The 23,586-nt window shown below is 38.2% G+C and overlaps 1 protein-coding gene across 1 annotated transcript; it reads left to right on the top strand.

Annotated features, from left to right (window-relative positions):
• Positions 1-2,190: 2,190 nt before the first annotated feature.
• Positions 2,191-2,919, top strand: LOC138858287 (uncharacterized). The gene has a single exon (XM_070112784.1). The coding sequence runs from the start codon at positions 2,191-2,193 to the stop codon at positions 2,917-2,919; it is 729 nt and encodes a 242-aa protein (XP_069968885.1).
• The last annotated feature ends 20,667 nt before the right edge of the window (positions 2,920-23,586 follow it).

A 23,586-nucleotide genomic window follows, 5' to 3' on the forward strand; every position in this document is an offset into this window, starting at 1 on the left:
CTCAAGTATTACCTTCAGGAAGGCTTCAAGTCAGAATGCCCTTCAAAGCTGACCGTAAGTTACTCGGTCACTCCTATGAAACCGCAGTTCGGCGGTTTCAGTCCCTGGAGAGAAGAAGATTGAAAGATCCAGAACTTCGTAAAATGTATCTGGACTTCATGAATGAGTATAAAGCACTGGGTCACATGAGCCCAACAAATAATAAGATCCCGAGTGAGCCACACTATTTCATTCCGCATAAGTGCGTTTTGAGGCCAGAGAGCACAACAACAAAATTACGAGTTGTCTTTGATGCGTCGAGTCGTACCTCTTCTCAAATTTCATTGAATGAACCTTTTATAGTAGGTCCAACCATCCAAGAAGAATTATACTCAACTCTTCTTCGTTTTCGCTTACAACAGTACGCTTTAACGGCAGACATTACAAAAATGTACCGCCAAATAATTATGCATGAAGAAGATAGAAACTGTCTGCTTATTGTGTGGAGAGAGCATCCCTCAGAGCAAATTCAGATTTTTCGACTTAACACCGTTACTTACGGCACTGCGCCTGCACCATTTCTCGCAACACGGTGTTTACAAATGCTCAGCGATGCTAATACAACTAAGTATCCACTCGGTTCATTGGCCGTAAAAAGAGACCCTTATGTTGATGACTTATTAACAGGATCTGAAAATTTTGAGTCTCTAAATCTAATTAAAATATTAAACTTGGCCGGATTCACCTTAACGAAGTGTTTTTCGAACCACCCTAAATTTATCGACATTGACTGCACTGAAAAGTCATTAAGCTTCAATGACAAAAACTCAACAAAACACTAGAAATCCATTGTTTGCCGAAAGAGGACTTGTTTCGATTTGTTTTAGATGCCAATTTTAATGATCTGCATGGCTTTTCCGATGGTTCAATAAGAGCTTACGGATGCTGCATATACATACGAAGCCAATTTGCTAGTGGTGTCAAATGTATGGTGCTTACTGCAAAGTCTAGAGTGGCTCCGCTGAAGACCAAGCCTCTTCCGCGTCTCGAACTCTCAGCAGCACATCTTCTTGCCTAATTATGGTCACGAGTAGCTCCTATGTTGAGTCGACGATTCGAGACAATTACATTTTGGACAGACTCTGAAATCGTCTTGAATTGGGGTAAAGCACATCCATCTACATTACAAACCTTTGCGCAAATAGAGTGTCCGAAATCCAAGAAATGACTGACAAAGTACATTGGCGACATGTGCCAACAAAACAAAATCCTACGGATCAAGGTTGCAACGTGGACGAATTGAATAATTCGATATGGTTTGGCAGTTCCTCCTAGAAGACCCCGCTTTGTGGCCAATTAACACTCACTTCCAGCTCTCTGCAGAAGACGAAGCATTAGAGATGAAGAAAAATACTTTCACATTAGCTGCAGATGTGAAATAATTGACCTTATCGAAAAAATCTCTTCTCATCAAAAATTGCTTCGTGTGGTCGCATATTTATTACGGTGGATTAGACGACAAAATTGCATACTGTGGGAAGGGATCTGAAATCAGATGAATTACACTTGAGTTTTTTGAAAATTGTTCAGGTGGTTCAACATTCAGAATTTGCGAATGAAATCCAAAAACTGACTAAAGGCACCACGCTACCCGCAAACTTGCAAAAACTCAATAAGTTTTTGCATGAGTACTCTGACATGTCGCTTTCATTCAAATTAATCCGAGTAGGAGGTCGCCTATTTAATGCACCACTCCCATACGATGCCAAATTCCCCTTATTACTAAATACAAATTCGCATTTCGTTAACACTTATTTACGGTTCCTGCACTTTCGAAATCACCACGCTGGGGCCAAAGCATGTATTGCGCTTCTTCGAGAACGCATATGGCTGATTAATGCCAGAGAAGCATGCAGTAGAACCATAAGAAACTGTTCACACTGTTTTCATTACAAGCCGAAGTTGCAAACCCAAATAATGGGAAATTTGCCAGTCGAAAGACTTCGAGCGCTAAGACCCTTTCTCATATGTGGCGTAGATTTTTGTGGCCCAATATATACTACATTAAAAATACGCGGTCGACCACCCGTGAAAACGTATATCGCAGTTTTCGTTTGCTTCACTTCAAAAGCAGTACATTTAGTATTAGTTTCTGATTTATCAACTAATTCCTTTATTTTCGCCCTGAAAAGGTTCATTGGTCGCCGAGGGATGCCCCAAACAATATACAGCGACAACGCAACCAACTTCGTCGGCGCCGACCGCAAGCTGGGCGAACTGCAGGAGGCGTTTCTGTCCCAGTCACCGGAACTAATGGGATTCGCCGCCGAAGAAGGGTTCAAATTCGTTTTTATACCACCGAGGGCGCCGCACTTCGGCGGGTTATGGAAGGCGGCAGTGAAGTCCGCCAAACATCTCATCGTACGCGCAATGGACAACGTGCTGCTCACAGCCGAAGAACAGCTGGAAACACTGCTGTCCGAAGTGGAGGCCATCCTCAATTCGCGACCCCTCGCACCGTTTAGTCAGGACCCCAATGACGGCGAAGCGCTAACTCCAGCACACCTACTCATAGGGTGCTCCCTCCGAGCACTACCACCAGCACAAGTCGCAACGGACCCAATTCGTTGCTGCGAGAGATGGCAACTTGTTTGCTGTCTCAAGCAACAGTTTTGGCGACAATGGTCCAAAATGTACGTTACGAGCTTTCAGGAGCGCAACAAATGGTTGTATCCGAAGCGGAACCTTCAGCCCGACGATCTCGTCCTCGTTCACGAAGACAACATACCACCGCAGCATTGGGTTCTAGGACGAGTCGTCGGAACCGTAGAAGGGCAAGACGGCAAGGTACGAGTGGCAGACGTGGCAACCAAGGCAGGCACACTTAATCGCCCTATCTACAAGCTCGCCCTGCTACCCATCAATATTGAAGGATCATGATCCTGTCAAGGTGGCCGGTGTTGCGTCAAGCATCTTTCGAATCTAAAATAAAATATATGTTAAAAATAAACTTAAAAAATAAATAAAGATTAATAGAATAATGCTGAAATTAATTATAAATGTTTTATGCTATTAAAATACTTACTTTTACTATACTATACTTATTACAGAACACATTATCTATTACAATAATCTTTTACAATGAATTAACGAAATTGTTGAAATATACTTATACTTACCCCTTTTCTAATACATACTTACCACTAGTTCAAGCCGTTAGGTTAAGGTTTAGGCTAAATTATAATATACTTAAAATAAAGAGTTCTGTTGTAATAAAACCCCACTCGCGAACGCACGTCTTTTAACTTAACCGGAGATTTTCCTTTCGTTTAGGCACAGGCAATTGGCACTTTTTATTTAAGTTACGCATCCCAACATTTTATTTCATCTCAAATACGCTTGAGATTTTTCAGTGTCTTTGGTGACTGCTAACATTGTAGCATAATTAATCAAAGTTTAGATCCGGTTAATTGTCTGTTTGTTCAAAACTTTTACAACGTGTTTTAATATAAAGCGTAGCCAACACCCGAAGATATTTACGCGACTTTAATACTGACCAGCTGCAAGAGTATAATTGCTATCTTTCAGTTGACTTATACATTACCGGCGTTCGTTCGAGAATGGTGTGTCTGTTCACCCAAATTTATCTCGGATGTGTATACACTTACATAAAAGCGGAAGGATTGACCTATTTTGCAAATTTTCTTCGCATGGATATTCATCATTTTTCTTAACATGAGTTGAGATATTATACCTAATTGCATTTTTGAGCATATCTAATACCTTAGTCTACTCTTTTGCAACAAAATAATCCTTTACAGTTACAGTTAAGCAAAAATTTTTAAGAAATCGGTAAACAGGTGACATACGGCAATAATAGCTGTGTTCGATTCGCCAAGCGTTGGAGACTAGCGAATCGAACGAACTATACCAGTTGCTAAAATGTCATTTGACACGTGCTCAATAGTGCATTAAAAAACGCAACCTTTAGACTTATTTTTAAAAAATCACAATAATTGACTTTAAGTGTTAAATTTAAAAAATACAGTAAAATATTTGTAAATCGAACAATACACACAGTAAAACTAAATTAAACTATGAAAAACAAATTGGTAGCATTAAAGATTGCTGTTACACCACTTTTATGAGTTACGTGCATATTTCCTTGCACGAATTCAACTCGATACCTTTGTTGTTGCTATATAACTGTTTTCCCAACAGTGCAGAAGGGAGCAGAGAAATTGCGAATCGATGACGGCTGATATCAACTAAGCCTTCATTTGTAAATCATATTCATAATATCTTAATAAAGGGCTAAATTAGCAAAGGTTTATTAGCTATTATGATTTAGGGAGCATACTCGAATGAAGGAGTATATATAGTTCTAGTACTTTATTTTGTCCTTAAGAATTGTAGATACTATACTTATTTTATAGCTAGGTATTGAAAATTCAACAGCTAGTTTATCTCGGTTTAAAAAGTTGTGTTTTTAAAGTCGTATTAAGTATTAAATATTTCGTTACATATTTAAAGTCTGTGGGATAAACCCCTGCTGGAAACTAGAACATTTAAATTAGAGACGTTGAAAAACTGCATGTAATTACTGTTTTCTATATATTTCCTTAAGTATTACTTACATTTTTGGTTTCAGTTGTCGAATCTTCTACGCCATTATGTGGACGTAACTGATACTGAAAATTTAACACAGCAATAATTAGGATTAATTAGTACTAAAAGTTATTTGAATGATAATAAATATTTATGTACTTTTATAGGTATATGTTAGTTATTATTAGTTACAAAAGAAGTAAAATATGAATATTACTTATTATTTCAGACATATGTATTTGAATTATTTAAATTAGTCCATACAAATATATTGGTATACTTTGGACTTAGTTTAGTTTAGAAAGCCTTTATTAAACTTTTTGCAGATAATGAAAATTATCAGTGAAAGAACTAGAAACATGAATCATATTTAAATATATATATTTTAATGTAAGGAAATATATACTTAGGTTAATAATAATTAGATATAGTTATATGGAATTAAAGTTAACAGTAATTAACTTCACGAAATTTGACCGGTAATATAATTAAAACAATAATGCAATCTTTGAAAAATTTTATGGATCGGATGACTATGGCTTGTAGCTGCCATACAAGTATAAACTGAAAGATAGGAATAAGGCGCCTGCATCGAAAACTTGAGGTATTGCATAGCTTTTATCGTGGGCTTTGCTCGCAGCGACCGAATCAAGAAATTTTGTAACGAAAATAAACCTAACAACGTCACATGACGTGACATATCAGTAATAGCAACTGCTCTATAAATTTTTTTGTTCTTTAATGGATACGCCAAAGGTGGATGTAAATTTTTCAAAGATATTGGTGGCCCATACCATCAATTATGCCTGATTCACTGTACAATATAAAGTATATACAATAATGCTAATATATTTGTATTTCTTTATTTGGACGTCTTAATTTTTTCTTGCAGTATCTCTGGACTGCACTCTCAGTCTTTTAGCAAAATTCATATTCGCGGGCCTTTTGCAGAATAAACGTTATTATGCCGCATACTGTATCCTAGGCAATTTGGGGGTGTGCTGTTAGAATGAGAGTCTGTGTTGAAGGATGACTCCCAAGTATTTTAGATGAAGGCTCGATTTAATCGTGTAGCCATGAATGCCGATCTCAATGGTTTCAACTTTCTTTCTACTACTCATTAGCACCAGCTCAGTTTTGTGTGTTGCTAGTTCTAAGCAAGCGGTCTCTGGCCAATTTTAACGTGGGCTTCCCTAGAATTGTTCCTCACTTCTTTAGGGGTTTCGCCACGATCACGATCGCGATGTCGTCTAAGTATCTTACTATTTTTACAGTGTCCGGCACCGCCACCCTTAGAGCCCCGTCGTATACTATGATCCACAAAACAGGACCAAGAACTGACCCGGTATCGTAAACCAGAACTCTATCTTCGAAATAGCTTGTCACAATTCGACAAAGGTAATCCGAGACCTTTAGCTCTTTCAGGGCTCTTATAATTAGCGTTCAATTGGTCGAGGTGAAGGCGTTCTTTATGTCGACGGTAATGACAAAGCAGTATTGCTTATTACTCTATCGCCATCTACTCCCTTCTAATGCTATTTTTGTGACAGAGCTTATAGCGCCCACCATGGTACGTCCTTTCCATATTTTTTTCTTTTTCTTTATATTCCATATACAATATTATAAATATACATAGATATATATACAAGTGACTGAAAAGTGCGGTGCAGTGAGGTGACATACATATACACATAGAAAACAAACACAAAAAACCAAACAGAAGAAAGTAAGTGAAGTGTGGACAGACACAAACTTATATACATAAAAGAAGCAAGAAAAAACCAACAACGTGCGCAAAATAATAATTAATTACGTACGGGCGCGAATTTCTTAAAAAACCGACAAAGTACATACATAACCATACAGAACGGGCGCGAATTAAATCAAAAACCTCAACAGCAAACAACAACAACCACACCAGCTTACTAAAGTCACCCACCGCTGCTAAGCAACAAAGGACTGGGCAACAGAACGAAAGGCACACGCACAAGCACATGTACAATATTGTCCCCAAAACCCCTTGGCGAACCCCAAAGTGAGTCGTATCGATTTCATTTAGTATCTGTATATATCCTAATATTATATGAATGTTAAACTGTATGCATTTGCGGTTTATTTATTACCTAAATCCGTCTGAATATCTAATAATCTAAAAATAAAGGCAATAACAAAACAGAGCGGTTACCAAATTGTTTTCATATTTCGGTTTATTTTCCGCTAAAAACCGAAATACTGCTAACAGATAAAACAGTTTGGTAAAAAATATATATCCAACGAACTCTTGATTGCCTAACTGCTTTACGTTGTGTTCGAATACACAAAAATATCTCTACAACAAAATAATTCAAGTATTTACTTGCACCTATATCCAGCAATACCCCTTATACATTATCAAGTATAAGCAAGATTGTGTAAAATAAGCAAAGCCAAATTAAAAAAAAAAAAAAGAGCGAAAACTTACAAGATAAATTTAAACATACATACATAAAGGCCAATGCATTTTCTGATACATACACATACAAGTACAATATTATATATAACATAGATAAATATATACATACTACAAGGTGCGTTCCAAAGTAAACAGGACTTTTAGAAAAAGGCAGAACAAATGGTTTTATCGGCAAAATCAATTAATTTTACTCAAAATAGTCTCCTTCTGCTGTAATAGAGCTTTTTGCAAGGTCCAAAAGCATGTCGAACGAGTGTTTTAGCTCGTTGCCCGGTATGACCGCCAGTATGCCGGTGCAAACCTTTTGAATGGCCTCCACGTCTGCATAACGCTTTCTTTTCATCGGCAAATGCATTTTTCCGAAAAGGTAGAAGGCGTGCCATATAGCTTCAAAGTCCACAATGTCCAATATTCCGCAATACCCCTTGTTCTTTTTGGAACAAAAACAAGTAGGGTCGCATATATACATATAATATTCTAAGTCCACATTGGCACATATTCTCAATACCCCTTGTTCTTTGACCAACAAAAAGAAGCATGATTGTGCAAAACATATTAAAACATAATATATTACATACATACATATGTACAAAGTGCATTGATCTCTAAGACGAGCTCTCAATTGCGCATAACGACAAGTACATATGTATACATACAAACAAAATAAAAAACATTTGCGTTTATTAATAATCAATTAAATAATAATAAATTATAAAAATTTAATATAGAAGCGAAAAAACACGAAATATGCGTAATTTATTAATTTCATTAAATAAAAACTCTTATTATTTTAAAAGAGTTCAGTTACTTATACGAGTTTAAAAACGTAATTAATTTATTAATTTTTTCAAAAAAAAAAGAAAAAACAGCTCTTCTTTTCTTAAAAGAGGTTTCAAATATCTATATACATAAAACAAAGTCGGGTTTGTTACAACACTTAAAACTCGAGATCGGCTAGACCAATTTTCATGGTTTTTGGTTCCTTGGATTTGTCCATACCCCGAATAGTAGAAAACATCTTAAAAATAATGAAAACTTGATACATAATTTTCACTAAATTTACTTTATTTCGTACCTGTAATCCGAAATGGATGGAAATTATTCAACTGCTGTTTCCCGGACAAACATCAAGTGATCGACACGACATCACCGCACGTGATTTCTAGCAAAAAATCGAGTCACTGATGAATTACATTGTTAAACAACACGTCTTTGGGATTATTCAAAGCAGGATGTATTCAATTGTATGGCAAAAATGAGGCTTGCCGCATGCACACATTCTAATTTGGTTATTCGATCAAATAGATGACGTTATATGTGCGGAGATTCCTGATCCTGAAACCGACCCAGACCTACATGATGTTGTAATCAAGAATATGATTAATGGGCCGTGTGGCACCATCAACCGCAAATCACCACTGACCAGTTTCTTTGCGATTTGTCAAAGCGATCCGTTCGCATGAACGTTGCTGTACTTAGAGATGCCACGTTTTTACACTAGGAACGCTACATCGAAGCTACGCTACAAGGTCGGAAGCAAGGCCATGCAGTTCCTGGTCATCTAGATATGCGTTCTACCGATGCTCTTGGTCCTATTTACAAAGTTCATTCGAAGAATGATGAATGTTTCTATTTGCGGTTGTTGCTGGCACATGTTCGAGGGCCAACATCTTTTGAATCACTACGTACTGTTAATGGTATAGTGTGCCCCACATTTTGTGCAGCATGTCCAGAGCTCACTTTGCTTGAAAACGATCCTCATTGGGACACAACAATCGCTAAAGCAATTGTTTCTGCATCTCCAAATCAGATACGCACATTATTTGCTATCATCATTTCGACATGCTTTCCATTGAACCCACGTGACCTGTGGAACAAATACAAAGATAACATGTCAGAAGACATTATACATCAAATTTTTGTCAACACAAGAAATCTCGATATTGAGGCAAATGAGGAGATGCTAACCAGGCTTTGCTCTTGATCGAAGATACGTGTTACCTAATTTGCGGCAGTTTGTTTGTCAAGTTAGGAATGAAAGCGTCCGATCGTGGAATGAATGACGTACTTAATAGAGAATTAGAACGTGAACGTGAGTATGATCCACATGAACTAGTACAATCAGTTCGAACGAATGTACCACTGTTGAATCCTAAACAAAGAGAAGTCTGTGATATATTGATTAATGCAATTGATGATGGAAATGGTGGCTTATTTTTTCAGGATGCCTCTGGCGAAACTGGAAAGGCGTTTCTCATATCATTGATTTTGGCTACTGTACGTGCGAGATCAGAAATTGCAGTAGCAGTTGCTTCTTCTGGAATTGCGGCCACATTGTTAGACGGATGCCGTACGGCTCATTCAGTGTTAAAATTGCCATTCAATTTTCAAACTACTGAACAACCGACATGTAACATTTCGAAGCACTCCGCAATGGCCAAAGTTTTAGTATCATCAAAAATCATAATATGGGACGAATACACAATGCCACACAAACGCGCATTGGAGGCTCTTGACCGAACACAAGATCTACCCAATGATTCGAGATGTTTGGTGATGCAATTATTTTACTATCTGGCGATTTCCGACAAACACTACCAGTTATTCCAAGATCGCTTGCTTCAAGGCATCAAATCTGTGGCGATATGCAAAGAAACTACAACTGTCAGTAAATAGAGAGTTGCATTGTTGAACGATCTATCTGGCGATGATTTCTCTAGGCAATTGCTGATTATCGGTAATGTCCGTGATCCTGTTGACGAATCGAGCGGATTGATATCGTTTTTTCCAAATTTTTGCAATTTCGTTTCATCGAAAGACGAGCTTATCAACAAAGTACTCCCGGATAACCTTGATAACCACAAGAATACTAAATGGTTAAGTGAGGGAGCAATTTTAGCGGCTAAAAATAAAGATGTAGCTGACCTAAATATTATAATTCAGAATCAAGTCGTAGGTATTCTGTATTCTTTCAAATCTATCGACTGTGCAACGAACGAAGGTGAAGCCACGAATTATCCAACTGAATTTTTAAACTCCTTGGATGTGCCTGGTTTACAAAATTGCAACTGAGGGTTGGCTCCATAGTCATCACGCTTAGGAATTTAATACTCAAAGGAAAATTTAGAGATGAGAAAGTTTTTATTCCAAGGTTTCCGATAATCCCAACGGATACGCCCCTTGAACTTAAACGAATTCAATTCCAGATTCGTCTTGCCTTCGTGATGACGATTAACAAATGACAATGCCAATCATTGACTATTTGTAGCCTCAATCTAGAAAATGTATTTTTTTATAGTCAGTTGTACGTGGCATGTTCACGTGTCGGTAAACCATCCGCTTTATTTGAATTAAAGAATGTGGTTAACCACAAGGTGATTGAATGAACAGAGTAAATCCGAGTGCATCATATTCTACACAACATACTTTAATTTAATCTTTTTTTTCTAACACGCGTTTGAAGTACTTAATTTTTATTTGTATTCTCATTCTTTATGTATTGTTAATCATAATAAAATACTTTTATATTACTATCTACGTTTATATTTATTTTGTATCATTGTATTACGTTCATCAAAGCCTAAATTAGTTCAGCTAAAAGGTCACACGACATTAATTGACTGTTAGGCAGTACGAAGTTTGCCGGGTCAGCTAGTATACATATATTTTAAATGAGCTCAGACTCGAAAGATTCTAAAACAACTCAGTTGCTAAAAGTTCCAAAAATTAATTCTGACGAAAAAGTCCATGTACACCTGCAGAAGCTACACGCTCAAAGCAAGGTGCTACAAAGCAAAAAAGGTGTTAAGACATTTCTTACACTAAATTCATTGCTGAGAGTGACAGTCTAATACGATACTGCACTCGACTTTCATCTTCGCCGATTCAGGACAATTCTGAATATTGTGGACCTAACTGATTACTTACTTCAGACATATGTATTTGACTTATTTAAATTAGTGCATACAAATATATTGGTATGAGACTTAGTGTAGTTTAGAAAGCCTTTATTAAAATTTGTGCAGATAATGAAAATTATCAGTGAAAGAACTAGAAACATGAACCATATTTAAAGATATATATTTCAATGTAAGGAAATATATACTTAGGTTAATAAGTTTTAGATATAGTTATATGTTAAAGTAATGAAATCTACCATGTAAAAGAAACGGGAACCAAATTCGGAGCGAGGCAGCGACTTTATTTCATTCACCACCAAGAGATTTCTTATATTAAGGTCAGTTTTTATTACGACATTTATTTATTAAGTATTTTGACTAACACTATTTGTTGCAGTTGTTGAATATTCCCCACTATTAATTGAACGAAACTCATGAAACTGAAATTGAAAAATTAACATAAATTAATTAGAGAATCCTTATAATGTTATAGGCGTGCCATAAATAACAAGTAAGCTAGCGCTATGTTCGGGTGTAACCAACCATTGTATACCCTTGCAACTGGCAAAGCGCAAAGCCGGTTAAATATCGAAAATCATTTATTTAGTATATGGGAGTGTATTTTGTGGATCAATTTCTAAGATATCTTACTCACTTATCGGACATCACAGAATTCCCGCCGCCTATACCAGCGCGGACATACCCAGGAGCAATTCACTGTCGCCTACTCGAGAACGGTCATACAGCACAGAGTCGCCGCCGAAGCCGATATATACGTCCTAGCGACGTCGTCGTGTAAAAACACGAGTATCACGAGTGAATGTATCACAGTGAGTCGAACCTCTGACAGGCATTTCGCTATTTAACTTACGAAGACTAGAAGTCACGCGTGAAGTGGGTAGTGAGGCGATCCTCTGACCTGCTCCACGCTTGGCATCGCGTATGTTGCTACTGCCGTGCGTGATAGTAGTCCAAAAATATGAAAACATAAAATAAAGTAAGATTTATGAACAGTCCCATAGTTTACAAATTTATTAAAACGACTCTGAACACGACGAGTATAGCTCAGCTAACTACAAGAAACAGGACAGCAAAAAGTTTCGTTAAAATTGGCCCTGGATTAGTGGCCCTTCATATCGTATAATATTAGGAAGGTATTTAACACGGAAAATAACGGACCACATCAGACGTTGGACAAAATATCTAAGGAGGAATGAATCTCCCTCACTGAGTGTTTGGGCGTTGACCATATAGGAGCCCGAAATACCATAAAAATTTTAAGAATGGAATCTACGTAAAAAACGGCGGGCGAGACCCATTAGAGTTCATAGAGTGATTGGATTAGCTCACCGAAGTATACATGATAGACATAGACCTTCTTCCAAGAACCATGCTCGAGTTACTGTGCGGTACCGCTATCCATTGGTATCGCAACAACAACGAAGATTGGAGGAGTTGGACTACTTTCAAAATAGGTTTTTTTGCGTTTCTTCTTACCAGCACGTTACTTTGAACGCCTCGAAGATGACATACGGCAATGAAGACAACACCTGCGCGAAAAATACAAAGACTATGTTCTCGCTATGCAGAATCCAATGAGACACGCCGGAACCAGGAATAGCGATTGAAAAGAATCTTTCGAAATAGCCACACTCATTATCTACTCTACATTCGGCGTCGAGATTTCGAGACACTAGTCGAACTTATCACACTTGCAGAATGACTGGGAAATGGCCGAGGGTTCCGCCAGAGACAAGGCGGGGGAACCCCCCGAACCACCAGTAATTATGCGTCAGGAACACGTCTAGGTATACGCTCTCATCGGCACTAGCGCGCAGAAGGTAACCGTAGCTATGGAATTACAAATGGCCGACGGGATTGATGACGTCATACTCGAATTAGATACACTTGAGAGCATGGGAGTTAGAGCGTCCAGCGGAGGTTCCCAGGTAGTGCTCAGAGCTAGGTAACTACATCAAATAGCCGAGTACTAAAACACAGTATTACGAAGCGCAATAAAAGATGTTAATTAAAAAAATTTAGGGATGCAAGCTATTATCAACGATGAAATCGATGGGCTGTTAACGATTATATATTAAATACTTTAGTTTACTGTTTTGCAACAAGACAACGCTTTACAGTTACAGTTAAGCTAAAATTTTTAAGAAATCGGTAAACAAATGGCATACGGCAATAATAGCTGTGTTCGCCAAACGTTTGAGAATAGCGATCGAACGAACTATACCAGATGCTAAAATGTCGTCTGACACGTGCTTAATAGTATTATGATGCTTTCTTAGTGATAGAATTATTTTGCATTAAAAAACGCAATCCTTTAGATTTATTTTTAAAAAATCACAATAATTGATTTTAAGTGTTAAATTTAAAAAATACAAGAAAATATTTGTAAATCCAACAATTCGCAATAGTAAAACTGAATTAAACTATGAAAAACACATTTGTAACTTTAAAGATTGCTGTTACACCACTTTTATGAGTTACCTGCATATTCTGTTGCACGAATTCAACTCGATACCTTTGTTGTTGCTATATAAATTTTTTCCCAAGAGAGCAGAAGCGAGCAGAGAAATTGCGAATCGAAGACAGCTGATATCAACTACGCTTCATTTCCAATCATATGCATAATACCTTAAGAAAGGGCCAAATTAGCAGAGGTTTATTATGATGATTTGGGGAGCATACTCGAATGAAGGAGTATATAGTTCTAATACTTTATTTTGTCTTTAGGAATTGTATATACTATACTTATTTTATACCAAGGTATTGAAAATTCAACAGCTAGTTAATCTCGGTTTAAAAAGTTGTGTTTTTAAAATCGTATTAAGTATTAAATATTTCATTACATTTTTAAAGTCTGTGGGACAAACCCCTGCTGGAAACACATCACTTGAGACGGAGATAAACCAACATTTAAAGTAGAGACGTTGAAAAACTGCATGTAATTACTGTTTTCTATATATTTCCTTAAGTATTACTTACATTTTTGGTTTCAGTTGTCGAATCTTCTCCGCCATTATTTGGACGTAACTGATACTGAAAATTTAACACAGCAATAATTAAGATTAATTAGTACTAAAAGTTATTTGAATATTAATAAATATTTATGTCCTTTAAATATAACATGTTAGTTATTACTAGTTACAAAATAAGTAAAATATAAATGTTACTTATTACTTCAGACATACGTATTTGATTTATTTAAATTAGCTCAAACAAATATATTGGAATGAGACTTAGTTTAGTTTAGAAAGCCTTTATTAAACTTTGTGCAGATAATTAAATGTATCAGTGATAGAACTAGAAACATAAATCATCTTTAAATATATATATTTCAATGTAAGGAAATATATACTTAGGTTAATAATTTTTAGATATAGTTATATGGAATTAAAGTTAAAAGTAATGAAATCTACCATGTAAAAGAAACGGGAACCAAATTCGGAGCGAGGCAGCGACTTTATTTCATTCACCACCAAGAGTTTTCTTATATTAAGGTCAGTTTTTATTACGACATTTATTTATTAAGTATTTGGACTTACACCATCTGCTGGAGTTGTTGAATATTCCCCACTATCAATTGAACGAAACTGATACTGAAAAATTAACATAAATTAATTAGGGAATCCTCATAAAGTCATAGACGTGTCATAACTAACAAGTAAGCAAGCGCTTTGTTCGGATGTAACCAACCATTGTATACCCTTGCAACTGGCAAAGAGCAAAGCTGGGGAAATATCGAAAACCATTTATTTAGTATATGGGATACAGTTAATCTTTTTAAGATATTTTACTCATGGATCTTCACACGGACTTTAGCCCACACAACGCATGAAGACGCACCCTGTTAAACAAATACAACACAGCAAATATAAAAGAAGAACGAAAAAGAAGACATAGCAAGCGCTCATAACCAACAGTAAAATCACGCCACTTAAACCAAATAACAAGTAGCGTACATACTTCCGGCGCTAGACGTCGGTCGATCCTCTGGCTAGTCTTGGTGCCCTGACTTGAGAACACCGTCTTTTAAAGGTAAGCTGGGTAGTGAGTTGATCCTCTTACCAACTTAACCCTTAACATTGCGGTCGGAAACACCGTTTACTGTGGTTGGGGGTTTTGCACGGTTATGCAGCAGTCACGCCGCAGTACACCACGAGTTAAATAGCAGAGAGTAGACGCAGACTATATGAGTACGGACATCACAGCATTCCCGCCGCCTATACCCGCGCGGACATACACAGCAGAAAGTCACTGTCGCCTACTCGAGCGCGGTCATACAGCACAGAGTCGCCGCCGCAGCCGATACGACCGCCGACATGTATCGCAGTGAATCGAATCTCTAGCAGGCATTCGCTTTTTAACTTACGAAGACTGGAAGTCACGCGTGAAGAGGGAAGTGAGGCGATCCTCTGACCTGCTCCACGCTTAGCATCGCGTATGTTGCTACTGTCGTCCGTGATAGTAATGCGCTAACGCGACAAGCTAAACCGTTACTCTGCCATAGCGCTGTCCTTGGGTGACGTCACTACAACGCGGAAGATATCATTTTATATATTTAAAGTACGAGGAATTCTAAATATATGAAAACATGAAATAAAGTAACATTTATGAAAAGTCCTATAGTTTACAAATTTATTAAAACGACTCTAGACGCGACGAGTATAGTTCAGCTAGCTACAAGTAGCAGGACAGCAAAAAGTTTCGTTACAATTGGCCCTCGAGTAGTGGCCCTTCATATCGTATAACATTAGGAAAATATTGAACACAGAAAATAACAGGTCTGATATGGTTGAACAACATATCTAAGGAGCAATGACTCCCTCACTGAGTGTTTGGGCGTTGACCACATAGGAGCCCGAAATACCCTACAAATTTTAAGAATGGAATCTACGTAAAAAACGGCGGGCGAAACCCATTAGAGTTCATCGAGCGATTAGATGAGCTCACCGAAGTATATATTTTAGACATAGACCTTCTTCCAAGAACCATGCTCGAGTTACTGTGCGGTACTGCCCTCATTGGGCATCATCGCAACAACAACGAACATTGGAGGAGTTGGACTACTTTCAAAATAGTTTTTTTGCGTTTCTTCTTACTAGCACGTTACTTCGAACGCCTCGAAGATGACATACGGCAACGAAGACAACACGTGCGCGAAAAATACAAAGACTATGTTCTCGCAATGTAGAATGTAATGAGACGCGCTGGAACCAGGAGTTGCGATTGAAATGAATCTTTCGAAATAGTCACACTCATTATCTACTCTATATTCGGCGTCAAGATTTCGAGACACTGGTCGAACTTATCACACTTGCAGAATGACTGGGAAATGGCCGAGGGTTCCAGAGACAAGGCGGGGGAACCCACAGAACTCAGCTCCGAACCACTAGTAATTATGCGTCAGGAACACGTCAAGGTATACGCTTTCATCGGCAATCGCTCAGAGCTAGGTAACTACATCAAATAGCCGAATACTAAAACACAGGATTAAGAAGCGCAATAAAAGACGTTAATTAATAAACTTCAGGGATGCAAGCTATTATCAACGATGAAATCGATGGGCTGTTAACGATTATATATTAAATACTTTAGTTTACTGTTTTGCAACAAGACAACGCTTTACAGTTACAGTTAAGCTAAAATTTTTAAGAAATCGGTAAACAAATGGCATACGGCAATAATAGCTGTGTTCGCCAAACGTTTGAGACTAGCGATCGAACGAACTATACCAGATGCTAAAATGTCGTCTGACACGTGCTTAATAGTATTATGATGCTTTCTTAGTGATAGAATTATTTTGCATTAAAAAACGCAATCCTTTAGATTTATTTAAAAAAAAATCACAATAATTGATTTTAAGTGTTAAATTTAAAAAGTACAAGAAAATATTTGTAAATCCAATAATTCGCAATAGTAAAACTGAATTAAACTATGAAAAACACATTTGTAACTTTGAAGATTGCTGTTACACCACTTTTATGAGTTACCTGCATATTCTTTTGCACGAATTTAAATCGATACCTTGTTGCTATATAACTTTTGTCATAAGAGAGCAGAAGCGAGCAGAGAACTTGCGAATCGAAGATAGCTGATATCACCTGAGCCTTAATTTGTAAATCATATGCATAATATCTTAAGAAAGGGCCAAATTAGCAAAGGCTTATTATAATATTTTATTTTGTCCTTAAGAATTGTACCTGTTCAAGATATAAGTACATTAGAATGCAGTCCTGCGCATAATTAGTAAGAACCCAAACCAATACCAGTCAGCTGATTGCTGAATGCCGAATGATCAGCATAATTGTGTCCTCCTTTTAGCATTGCTCGCATTCCACTGCAGCGTAGGGAATGTAAATGTAAAATTGAAACATTCAAACTATCTATATATGTACATATATATCATATGGCGTGAAGCTATATACCGTTGACCACATGTTTAATTAAAAAGGAATTCAATAAAGAAGCGACCTATTCCGTAACAGACTCTTGTAAGATCAAGACGACTTCTTTTATTTGATGGAAATTGATATAACTTTTATACATCTTATTGGTGCCTCCTGTGAGGAATTATTTGATCCTGATTCAAAGTTAGGTTTACAAGTTTGGCAAGCCTGAATCTACGTACTTCAGCGCCGTGATTGTGCGCATTGGAAAACTGACAGAAGCAGCTATTTACGATCCAGACAGCATTTCGGCAGGTTCATGGAGTATCATTCTGACGTGGTTTCCTCAGCAGAAGCCAGTGAATTGATCACGCAAGACGAATTCTTAGGAAGTGCACACACAAATATGTATTCGACTACGTCGAATATGTAGCGCAAGTACAGGTGATAATCGTGTAACGAATCAACTGGACATGCGATTAGATCCAATTAAGATTAATGTTTTCAATGGTGATACAGCGAATTGGCTGCCTTTTAAGGATTTGTTTGAGGCACTGGTTCACAATCGTACAGATCTGGATTCCAATTAAGAAAGTTACGCCAACATGTAAATGCAGACAGCATACCATTGGTTGGCGGATTATATACAGGTGGTTATGTCGACATTTGGCAGGAATTGAAACGGCGTTTTGACAATCCACGATTGTTGGTTGAATCTCACATGCAGCGTATCCTGGATTTGCCCAACCAACCCGTCGAGTCTCAAAACTGCTTGCTCCGACTAGTCGACACCGTGCAAAATGTGATGCGAGCCCTAAGTGTTATGGGCCTTCCGGTAAACCATTGGGACGCCCTATTGGTACCACTTCTGCTGCCCAAATTGTCTACAACCACCAGGTATGAGTGGTGGATGAGCCTTCAGACGAACAACATCCCAATGACTCAGGACTTTTTAATATTTACTGAGAAGCGTGCCAAAAATTTGGTTCAAGGAGCTACGAACGGTACAACAACTACTCATCAGAGACCAGCCCGTCCCGTTAAAACTCATGTGGCAACAGTAAATTCATCTGAGCCGTTACATTGCGGCAAAGGTGCAACGGTTGTTTGCCAACTTTGTTCTAACGGGGTGCCCGGGTATAAATGTCAACGGTTCATCAATCTTTTAATACTCGAACGGTGGAATATAGTTAAACGGCTCTCATTATGTTTCAATTGTCTTGGCGAGGATCATGGATCGCGCGATTGTACATCGCGTGATTGTTTAAGATGCCATCATCGCCGTCATACTATGCTTTGCAAAGCCAACGTTGCACACGATTCACCGACTATGGGGGAAGACATTAACAGTCAGGTCAGTCTCATTACCGTTGCTACTACAAAACGTATGTGTCTTCATAGGCATCCAGGAGAGATACGAATTGAAGGCATTGGTTCTAACGTGTAGTAAGGGCCATATAACGGGGTTAAAACAGGGTTCTCCAGAGCAGCCTTGCGCTTTAAACACCTGTCTTGGCTGGGTAGTATTCGGACCAATCACAAGTTCCGCGCACACTACATCACACACATCTCTCACTGCGAAATGCGTCAACGAATAACGACTGGACAAGTTACTTGAGAGCTTCTGGGAACTCGAAAAAGAAGAACTCGAGAAGATCTTCAACGACACAGTCACCCGCACTTCAGACGGCAGGTACCAGGTGCAAATTTTATTTCGACCGGATGCTCCTGCACTTAGCGAATGTCATCAATAGGCAATGCGCCAGTTTTTACAACTCGAGCGGCTGATAATTTACCCATGTCTTCGTGAGCAGTACATAACATTTATGCGAGAATACATTGCTCTCGATCATATGAAGATTAGCAAAGAAACCTTCATTGTCAAAGAAACTGGTTACTTCATACCTCATCATGCGATATCCACAAAATTTCGCGTGGTTTTCAACGCTTCCGCGAAGGCTTCTAATGGGACAACCTTAAAAGATACACAGCTTTCTGGACCATAGTTACATGCAAATATTGTCGACATTCTTAACCGTTTTCGCAAATTCAACACAGACTAATTACTGCAGACGTTAAGGAAAATGTTCCGACAAATATTGATAAACAAACGGCATCGTAAATGGCAGCGAATACTCTGGCGTGAATCACCAAATAGTATATCAATTAAAGACGGTAACTTATGGAATGGCGTGTAGCCCATTCAACGCAATACATGCACTGCGTCAATGTGCGAATGACAATTATAAAGCCATCTATGACCCAAGCCGGGTTGCCGCAGTGCATCATAGCATACTTTATAATTTCTACGTTGATGACTATTTAGATAGCGTCGACAGCGACGAACTTGCCGTTACTCGTGCTTAAGACGTAGCAACTGTTTTGGAACAAGGACAATTTATTTTGGGAAAGCGGAATTCCAGCTCTACACATGTATTATCTACGATAACCGGTACAACAGTTTCTGCATCGGAATTGGAGTTAGAGAACACCACGGTATTGGGTCTCTACTGGGATCCGAACAGTGACGAACTCTTCTTCAAGGTAAGCATGGTTGACGACATCTCACTACATACTAAACGAAGGATTTTAAGTGACGTGGCGAAATTATGCGATCCAACTAGGGTATTAGCACCTGTAGTTGTGTTGGCCAAACTTTTCATACAGGACTTTTCATACAGGACGAACTCCCAGCAGAGCTGCTTAATACATGGTTGATATTATATTTCGCAATAGCTTGCAAGATATTGGACGGCTTCGTATTCCTCGTTGGCTTTACACGGCTTTTGCGATGCTAGTAGTAAAGCATATGCAGCAGTTATATATGTTCAAACCATAGATAACAGCGGAAGATCACGCACCGTTTTTGTTTAAGCGAATACGAAGATAGCACCAATTAAGGATGTGACTATACCGCGCTTTGAACTGTGTGGTGCTCATCTTCTAACCAAGGCGCTAAGTAATGGACCTAAGGCTCTAGATTTACAGGACGCCCCATGTACGTATTGGATGCTGGACATACACCGAGGTGTGGGCTGCACAATGAGCCTATCCACTTTACCAAAAGAGTAAGAGCAACTCTCCATAGCTGAGTCTCGTTCGGTCCTCATCTTCGTTTCTAGAGCTGATTACTGGTGGATAATGACATCCACGAAAGACAAGCGGATACCACTCGTAGTGAAATTTAGCAAATTGAGTCGTTTACTCAACACCACTGTTTAGTTAATGCGATGGTTACCGAAATATCATGGTCACAGGAACGATGTAATTTCTGTCAAAAAGCAGCATTGGGCGTTACTTATGCACGTTCGACAAGCACAAGGTAATAATTTTAAATTCGAAACTAAATCGCTTGCGTTGCATTCTACGATTGTGGGTCGTAGTCAAATCATAGCACTCAATCCCTTTCTGGATACTGACGGCATACTGAGAGTAGGCGGTCGACTCACCAACACCTTAGATGAAGCTCATCGCCCTCTCTTACTTGCTAGTGCGCATACACTTTGTCTACATGGTGGCATACAATAAATGCTTCAGTTTCTTAGACAACGATTCTGGCTTATAGGGGCACGAGCTTAAGTAAAGTCTTTCATCTGGACATGCACTACATGTCGTAGGCACCTCCAAATTATACAACGCCAGCCATTTCGTTTCCTAAAGAACGAATACTAGTGGCACCACCATTCTCTCGTAGCGGATTGCTGCGGGCCATTCCATGTCCGTGTGGGAATGCATCGCGCTACCCCGACTACAAAAACATACGCTGCCATATTTGTTTGTTTGGCTTGACGAGCGGTACGTACTGAGCTGGCAGAGGATTTGAGTACACAGGAATTATAGATGTTTGCGTGACAATGGCACACAATCGTCGCGAATCGTTAAATGCAGGAGGACTTAAGAAATTGGGTAGCGACACGTGCTCAACGACATTTGGCAGCTGAATTTACTTGCTGGAAGTTCATAACCCTTTCCGCACCTCATTTTGGTGGTCTATGGAAGGCGGCAGTTCGTTCGGCTATAAAGCATCTGCTGCGGGTCATGGGCAGTCAGACGTTGCATTACACTGAGTTGTACACTCTCTTGACTCGCATTGAGTCTGAATTCGAGACCACTAATAGCTCTCTGTGATGATCCTGAAGGTGGGACAGCTCTAACTCCGGGGGATTTCCTGATCGGACGTCCACTTAATTGTCGCCCAAATCCTCCATTACCTGAAGCTCCAGAAAATCGTCTTCGATATTGGCAACGGCTCCAGAAAATGCTGGAGTACTTTTGGCGTCTCTGGCAATCTTAATACCTACAAACTCTTCAAACTCGTAATAAATGGACTAGAGCGTAACCCAATGTTCAGTTCAAATCTACCACCATCGGTTTGGCGTATCGGACGGGTGATTGACGTTCACCCGGGCAGTGATGGCCTGATACGAACGTGACGATAGAGTACAATGCAAACCAGAGATCATCAGATGGAGTTCCTATTAAACAGTGGTGTCAGCGACCGGTGCAAAAATTACGCCGTCTAACAGGTCCCGCAGAAGAATTACTGAACCGCGAGGGTTCAGCCGGGCAAGATGTTCAAGATTTAAGTACATTAGAATGCAGTCCTGCGCATAATTAGCAAGGACCCAAACCAATACCAGTCAGCTGTTTGCTGAATGCTGAATGATCAGTATAATTGTGTCCTCCTTTTAGCATTGCTTGCTTTCCATTCTAGCGTAGGGAATGTAAATATAAAATTGAAACATTCAAACTATCCATATATGTATGAACATATGTATCATGTGGCGAGATGCTATGAAGGAATTCAATAAAGAAGCGACCTATTCCGTAACAGACTGTTGTAAGATCAAGACGTCTTCTTTTATCTGGTGGAAATTAACATATTTTTTATACAGTACCTATACTTATTTTTGAGAAAGGTATTGAAAATTCTAACAGCTAGTTAATCTCGATTTATAAAGTTGGATTTTTAAAATCGTATTAAGTATTAAGTATTTCGTAACATTTTTAAAGCCTCTGGGATTAACCCCTGCTGGAAACACATCATTTGAGACGGAGATAAACGAACATTTAAATTAGAGACGTTGAAAAACTGCTTGTAATTTTTTATATATTTCCTTAAGTATTACTTACATTTTTGGTTTCAGTTGTCGAAGGTTCTCCGCCATTATGTGGACGTAACTGATACTGAAAATTTAACACAGCAATAATTAGGAATAATTAATACTAAAAGTTATTTGAATGATAATAAATATTAATGTACTTTTATATAGTATGTTAGTTATTACTAGTTACAAAAGAAGTAAAAATGAATATTACTTATTACTTCAGACTTATGTATTTGATTTATTTAAATTAGTCCATACAAATATATTGGAATGAGACTTAGTTTAGTTTAGAAAGCCTTTATTAAACTTTTTGCAGGTAATGAAAAGTATCAATGAAAGAACTAGAAACATGAATCATATTTAAATATATATCTTTCAATGTAAGGAAATATATACTTAGGTTAATAATTTTTAGATATAGTTATATGGAGTTAATGTTAAAAGTAATGTAGTCTACCATGTTAAAGACACGGGAAACAAAAACGGAGCGAAGCAGCATTTTTATTCAATGCATTACCAAGAGTTTTTCTATATAAACGTCAGTTTTTATTACGACATTTATCTATTAAGTATTTTGACTTACACTATTTGTTGCAGTATTCGAATATTCTCCACTATCAATTGAACGAAACTGATACTGAATAATTAACATAAATTAATTAGGGTATCCTCATAAAGTTATAGGCATAAATAATAAGTAAGCAATCGCTATGTTCGGGTGTAACCAACCATTGTATACCCTTGCAACTGGCAAAGAGCAAAGCCGGGGAAATATCGAAAATTATTTATTTAGTATATGGTAGTATGTGTATTTTGTGGATCAATTTCACTAATTTTCGTCCACCCAATGTTATATGTATGTTTAGTTAATCTTTCTAAGATATCTTACTCATGGAACTTCATACGGACCTTAAAGTAAAATCACGCCACGTAAACCAAATAACAAGTAGCGTACATACTTCCGACATTAGACGCAGCTGTCAATCGATCCTCGGGCTAGTCTTGGTGCCCTAACTTGAGAACACCGTCTTTAAAGGTAAGCTGGGTCGTGAGTTGATCCTCTTACCAACTTAATCCTTAACATTGCGGTCGGAAACACCGTTTACTGTGGTTCGGGGTTTTGCACGGTTATGCAG

Source organism: Bactrocera oleae, chromosome Y (assembly GCF_042242935.1).
Source record: "Bactrocera oleae isolate idBacOlea1 chromosome Y, idBacOlea1, whole genome shotgun sequence".
In the NCBI taxonomy this organism is placed as follows: Eukaryota; Metazoa; Arthropoda; class Insecta; order Diptera; family Tephritidae; genus Bactrocera; species Bactrocera oleae.